Raw genomic sequence first — 7049 nt, forward strand, 5'->3', positions numbered from 1 at the left:
TCCGGGTCCTCAGGTGTCGGCCGTGGCCGGCTGATCCGGGTGCTCAGGTGTCGGCCGGCTGATCCGGGTCCTCAGGTGTCGGCCGGCTGATCCGGGTCCTCAGGTGTGGGCCGTGGCCGGCTGATCCGGGTCCTCAGGTGTCGGCCGTGGCCGGCTGATCCGGGTGCTCAGGTGTCGGCCGTGGCCGGCTGATCCGGGTGCTCTGGTGTCGGCCGTGGCCGGCTGATCCGGGTCCTCAGGTGTCGGCCGTGGCCGGCTGATCCGGGTGCTCAGGTGTCGGCCGTGGCCGGCTGATCCGGGTGCTCAGGTGTGGGCCGTGGCCGGCTGATCCGGGTCCTCAGGTGTCGGCCGTGGCCGGCTGTAGACGCAGAGACGCCTGTTCATGACGGCCGTGTCCTCACTCTCTCCTCAGGTGCAAAGTTCCCCATCAAGTGGACGGCCCCCGAGGCGGCGCTGTACGGGAGGTTCACCATCAAGTCGGACGTGTGGTCCTTCGGGATTTTCCTAACGGAGCTGGTCACCAAGGGACGGGTGCCGTACCCAGGTGAGCTGAGCGTCATGGAGGAGCCGCTGCTGTCACGTCAGCAGAGGAGGTTTACTGCAGGAAACACTCAGCACGTTTCCATGCAGCAGTCCCATCGGATTTCTGATCGTATAAGACATCGTTCGGACTTTTAAACTGCATGTAAATCTATATCTGATCTATATCGGACATTTAGTGATCGGGTAGCAACACCTAGATAACATTCACAGTATTTTCTGGACTATAAGCCGCACCTGCATATAAGCCGCATCCGCTCTATTTAAAAAAAAAAGATGTTTCAGCCGCAGATATTTCTGTTGTTAGATTAGATATTTACTACATGTACAGAAGGATTTTGAACTGTAAATGATGTACATGTTTGTACCTAAATAGATCTTTCCTAACAGTGTCTTTTAACACGGCAGCAACTTTGCTGATTAAAACGGGACAGAACCAAGAGAAAATAACCGCTATTTATTTATCTATTTATCTGTTTGAAATCTGCTTCTACTTCTATCTGCTAAAGAAGAAGTAGCGTATTCTTCTTTGCATTTATTTTGTCTTAGTTTTGATTCTAATTCCGGTTAGAGCGCCGAGCGGTGGAAGAAAAATCCACAGAATAGAACCTTTGTATAAGCTGCATGGTTGAAAACCTATGAAAAAAGTAGCGGCTTATAGTCCAGAAAATACGGTATATGGAGACATGGGATATTGCAGTCTGAGCATGCTGGAGAATTTCCTCTGGGGCTTCACCCGGAAGTGAAAGGAGACGGCGCGTGTTAAATAGTTGTTTAAACACCTTTAAAAAGATTGCGAAAGAGATGGAAGAAGCTTCATCAGGACTAGGGCTGGGCCATATGGCCTTTTATTAATATCTCCATATTTTTAGGCCATGTCACGATACACCATATACAGTATATCTTGATATCTTGCCTTAGCCTTGAATTAAAACTTTGATGCTACATTCACACCAGTATGATGATTCTATATCTACATTCAAACATTCTTGTTCATACTGCATTAATATATGCTCATTTTAAACTTTCAAATAAGTCAAATTTACCAAAACTGTATAAATAGAACTTTATCACAATATTCTATATTTGATATAGAATATTGTGATATTTTCTGAGACAGTCCTGTATAAGGAGAAACATCGTGATCCCTGCCCGTGCGTCTCTGAGGAACGCTGTAGAGGACTGGGATTGGGGCGGGAGCCGGAGGTTTGAACTTTGCTGCCGGCGGCTAAAACAAACACTGCGGGATCAGGATGTAGCCTAGCCTAGCGACCAGATGGAAATCAATGACGTGGAAAATAAACCTCAAACAAGGTCTTTAAGAAACAAAGACAAAGCCAGTCAGATATTTGGAGAAAGTGTGTTTAGTGTCTGTGGAGCATCTTGGAAGAGACGAGGGATTGGAACCTCAGTCGGTCAGCAGCTTCTCTTCCTCCACAGATATGTAAAAGTGAATCATTTGTTAAATTAATTCATTCCATTCGTTAACTTAGTTTATTTAATGTTATTTATTAGTGTTATTGGAGCCACTCACAGCTCCTCTCGTTGCTATAACCTCAATCACAGGTGAAACAGCTTGTGTGATGATGACAATGATGGATTTGCATCTAACTTTCTGTCAGGTGCCTATGAACTGTCAATCATCCATCAAGCTCCACAATGATGTTAACATTAAAGCCTGGGATATACTTGCTGTTCAGACCTCGTACCATCATGGCCAACTGCAGTTCTGTCTGGTACCAGCTGGTCCTGATACCGGTCTGATACCAGCTGGTATCAGACCGGTATCAGGACCAGCTGGTACCAGACCAGCTGGTCCCGGTCTGATACCAGCTGGTCTGATACCGGTCTGATACCAGCTGGTATCTGACCAGCTGGTCCCAGTCTGATACCAGCTGGTCCTGATACCAGCTGGTACCTGACCGGTATCAGACCAGCTGGTCCCGGTCTGATACCAGCTGGTCTGATACCGGTCTGATACCAGCTGGTATCAGACCAGCTGGTCCCGGTCTGATACCAGCTGGTCTGATACCAGCTGGTCTGATACCGGTCTGATACCAGCTGGTCTGATACCAGCTGGTATCAGACCAGCTGGTCCCGGTCTGATACCAGCTGGTCTGATACCGGTCTGATACCAGCTGGTATCTGACCAGCTGGTCCCGGTCTGATACCAGCTGGTATCAGGATGAAGAAAACAGTCCAGTACCCGTGCAGGGCTCTAGAACAGTGGTCCCCAACCCCCGGGCCCCGGCCCGGTACCGGGCCGTGGGTCATCTGGTACCGGGCCGCACAGAAAGAAAAAATAATTCCTGTAGCCCCGACTGATGATGGATGACTCTCAAACTGATGGTTCACAATGTTTTTATTCCTTGGATGTAAATACACTGCAAACACACCGTAAGAGCTATAAAGGAATACAATAAAATAGAATAGAGTTAGTGTATGTACTGTATTTAACTAAAATACAGACCCAAACAGCTGCTGCTCGGTTGGTAATAAAGCTACCGTTAACACAACACATGAGCAACCAAACTCAAGCTGGACATAAATACGGCATCAAATTTGCACAAATCCTCATCAGCAGGAGCTTTTTGTGTCAGTTAGGCTCCACTTTAGCATCAAGACACTAGTTTAGTCTTGCAGACACACTTTCTACTGCTGTTAAACTTTTACCGTTAAAGTCCGAAGCAACGAATGTTTACAAGGTCTCGGTGAGACGCCTTCAAAATAAAAGCACTAAATATCGGTCTCCTTAACAAATAAAATAAAAGCACTAAATATCGGTATCCTTAATATATAACAATAAAATAAAAGCCTGGCTTTAAATAACGTTAATGAGAAAACAAACATAAAAACACATTTGTAGAAATACCCATATTAAAGGTAATTTACTATTTCCATTATTTCATTTTATTTTTTCGAAAAGGATTATTATAGTAAAAAATGATATATTACTATAGCAAAAATACTCGTCCATCAAAATAGTCATCCATCTTGTCATTTGATTTAGTTTTTATCAGCTACACCTTTAGATCGGGCTGTGAAAATATTGTCAGACATTAAAGCGGTCCTGGTGCAGGAAAGGTTGGAGAACCACTGGTCTAGAACTCTGGTTTGAAACATCTGTGGACAACATGGACACCTTCTGGTCCTATTTGTTAGACATGTTTTACTGGCGGCCGGCTCTCACCTGCGGTGTTTCCCCCCCAGGCATGAACAACCGGGAGGTGCTGGAGCAGGTGGAGCGGGGCTACCGGATGCCCGGCCCCCAGGACTGCCCCATCTCGCTGCACGAGCTCATGCTGCAGTGCTGGAAGAAGGACGCGGAGGAGCGGCCCACCTTCGAGTACCTGCAGGCCTTCCTGGAGGACTACTTCACCGCCACGGAGCCTCAGTACCAGCCTGGGGACAACCTTTAAGCCCCGGCCCCCCGAACCTCCCAGAACCCCCCCCACCCGGGCCTGGGAGGGGGCTGTATCCGGGCCTGGGAGGGGGCTGTATCCGGGCCTGGGAGGGGGCTGTATCCGGGCCTGGGAGGGGGCTGTATCCGGGCCTGGGAGGGGGCTGTATCCGGGGCAGGCCGGGGCAGGCCGGAGCCGCCGGGCCTCTTAGTTTCATGGATGTGTACAGCTTCCTGAGCTCGACCCGAGCGTTCCAGTCCCGACCCGTAACCCCCCCCCTCCGCTGGGACCGCCGGTGATGGACGGAGGCAGATGCTATGAAATACCTGTATTCACTGTAAATAAGAAAAGCTGCTTTTAGTTTGTCTGCTTCTCTTCAAGAATTTATTTTCTCCTGCTCAATAAAATGAAGAAGGAGTAAGAGAGAGAGCGGCAGCGGAGGACGAGTCCGTCCGTGGCTCGTGTTATTTTCTAGAAAATGCTTCGGAGGCCTCGGTATCTATTTTTTCTTATAATCCTAGCGTCCTCCAGGACGTTTGTAGTCATTCCAGAGGGTTCTCAAACCAACGCCGCGCAGCGTTTTTCTCTCCTTTCCCTTCCTTGGTTCCTACCACTCATGGTGCCGCCGCTCTGAGGCCGGACCCGTCAGAACCCCAGGACCCGTCAGAACCCCAGGACCCGTCAGAACCCCAGGACCCGTCAGAACCCCAGGACCCGTCAGAACCCCAGGACCCTTCAGAACCCCAGATACGCTGACGACCATTCCCAACATATGTACTCGAGTTGAGGGGGGATGAGGGGGGATGAGGGGGGATGAGGGGGGATGAGGGGGGATGGCATCCCCCCCTGAAATAAAAACGGTCCAAATCATCCCCCCTGTAAAACTGTCATCCCCCCTTTCCATCCCTTATGTCATTTCATCAATGAATGTGGTTTTACTGATATTTCAACATTTAGAGTCATCACCAGAAAAATAACTTATTTGACAATTTTCACCTGTTTCAAGTACATTTTCACTAGAAATAAGTAGAAAAATCTGCCAGTGGGACAAGATTTATCTTCTTATTACAAGCAAAAAAATCTACTTGAAACAGGTGAAAATTGTTGTTTTTTCCAGTGATGAGTCTTGTTTTAAGTGTAATGAGATTTTTTTACTAAAATGAGACATTTTAACTAGAAAATAAGACAAATATTCTTGTTAACATTGAGTTTTTGCAGTGATCCATTTTACTTATCCTGTGAAGGACAGAGTCATATTGATAAGTTCAGAAAAGTGTTTTTTATTGTTGTGTTTTGATGTATTTGATGTAAGCCCAGTGGATATTTAAAGCTTACAGAAGGCTGCATTTAACTGCTGCTATGTCATTCCTGCAGTATTTCTGCAGGTGTTTTGGTCAGTGCTATTATTTGTACTATATTATATTATTTGTAATCAGCACAAATTATCTGTCCCCATATGATCAAATCCACCACCCCCCTGATTTTATTTTACAACTCGAGTACTGCCCAACATCCTCCTCATCCCTCATTCGGGTGCGTGAGCAGCTGGCGGGTTTAGGGGAGCAGCCGCCTCCACATCTGCCCCAGCTGCCCCGGGTCTCTGGGTCTCTGGGTCTCTGGGTCTCTGGGTCTCTGGGTCTCTGGGTCTCTGGGTCTCTGGGTCTCTGGGTCTCTGGGTCTCCGGGTCTCTGGGTCTCTGGGTCTCTGGGTCTCTGGGTCTCCGGGTCTCCGGGTCTCCGGGTCTCTGGGTCTCTGGGTCCCCGGGTCTCCGGGTCTCTGGGTCTCCGGGTCTCTGGGTCTCTGGGTCTCTGGGTCTCTGGGTCTCTGGGTCTCTGAGCTGAGAGGAGGCCGACCCAGACTCCAGTCCTCCCCGTCTCAGCGTTCACTCGTACGGCTCCGGGACTCCGAGTGCCGCTACCTTCCTTCTTTCTGTCTTTCATTTCCATTTTTTAACATGACCTGTTTTGTTAATTCAATGATTTGGCGTTTGGAATCAGAAAAGATCAATAAACATTTTACACTCTTAGACGTGTTTTATTTCTGGAGGGTTTGGGGGGGTAAGCATGACGTTGTTGAAGAATAATATAAAATCCAGTTCAGAAGTCTGCTGTGGTGTAGTGAGGTTTATTCAGTAAGCCGGCGGTCAGCAGACCTACGCAGAGCGTTTTATACAGTAAGTTCAAAGCACAAAAGGCAGGAATCAACAAGCCAAAGGTGAAAGACAAAAAGCAATTAAAGGGTATTTACAGTCAGATGTGATCTGTGGCCAAATGCCGTCCTCGGGCATTCTGCATGAATATCATTCAGTTGGAAATTACCCCATAGGGTGTTCTCGTGATTCAAGTCTGTGGCCAAATGAGTTGGTATTAACATGTCAGTCAGGAACTTCGTCAGATGGCATTCCCGTGGTTGAAGTCTGTTCAAAGGTGTCGGCCCTGCAGGGGGAGGGAGCTGGAGTTCCACGTCAGCCACGGTGTCACAACGCCTCATCAACGTCAGGGTGGACAGTTTGTGTCCTGGGAAATCTTGCTGCATGGCACAAGACTGAACATCGGGGGGGTCCGGGTCCAGGCTACGCGTCTCCGAGGCCTGATCCAGGTCCAGGCTACGCTGCCGGGGGGGGGGGGGGGGGGGGCGCTCCACGTTCATGTTCTGGTCTTTGAATCCTGCTTGGTTTTGTTTTGGACTAATAAATCACTATTTTTGGAACTCCTGCCTTCTGGTCTCCTGCAAACACCTCCGATCAAATGTGTCTGAGCGGGAACGCTCCTGAATGTTGAGCAGCTTCAGAGCTGAAGAAGTTACTACTGCTGAAGGAGTTCCTGCTGCTGAAGAGATTCCTGCTGCTGAAGGAGTTCCTGCAGCTGAAGCCAACCCCCCCCCCCCCCCCCCCTCCCCCCTCTGGTCATCCCGCTGCTGCTCCACATGACTGTTGTGTGCTGCTGACGCCCCCCCCCCATCCCCTGGTCATCCCGCTGCTGCTTCCACATGACTGTTGTGTGCTGCTGACGCCCTTCCCCACCTCTGGTCATCCCGCTGCTGCTTCCACCTGCCTGCTGTGCTGTCGACGTCCCTGACTCCTCCAGTCTGGCCTTCGGCAGGAGGGTC

General features: G+C 49.1%; 1 protein-coding gene across 5 annotated transcripts in view; it reads left to right on the forward strand.

Annotated features, from left to right (window-relative positions):
• Nucleotides 1-5967, forward strand: part of fynb (FYN proto-oncogene, Src family tyrosine kinase b) — a 100028-nt gene extending 94061 nt beyond the window's left edge. For all 5 annotated transcript variants that reach the window (XM_061706900.1, XM_061706899.1, XM_061706901.1 and 2 more), the window contains 2 exons: nucleotides 413-544; nucleotides 3751-5967. In XM_061706900.1, the coding sequence (XP_061562884.1) occupies nucleotides 413-544; nucleotides 3751-3959 (341 nt within the window). In that variant the 3' untranslated portion in view covers nucleotides 3960-5967. The remainder of the gene's footprint in view (nucleotides 1-412; nucleotides 545-3750) is intronic.
• The last annotated feature ends 1082 nt before the right edge of the window (nucleotides 5968-7049 follow it).

This window comes from Cololabis saira, chromosome 18 (assembly GCF_033807715.1).
Source record: "Cololabis saira isolate AMF1-May2022 chromosome 18, fColSai1.1, whole genome shotgun sequence".
NCBI classification, from domain to species: domain Eukaryota; kingdom Metazoa; phylum Chordata; class Actinopteri; order Beloniformes; family Belonidae; genus Cololabis; species Cololabis saira.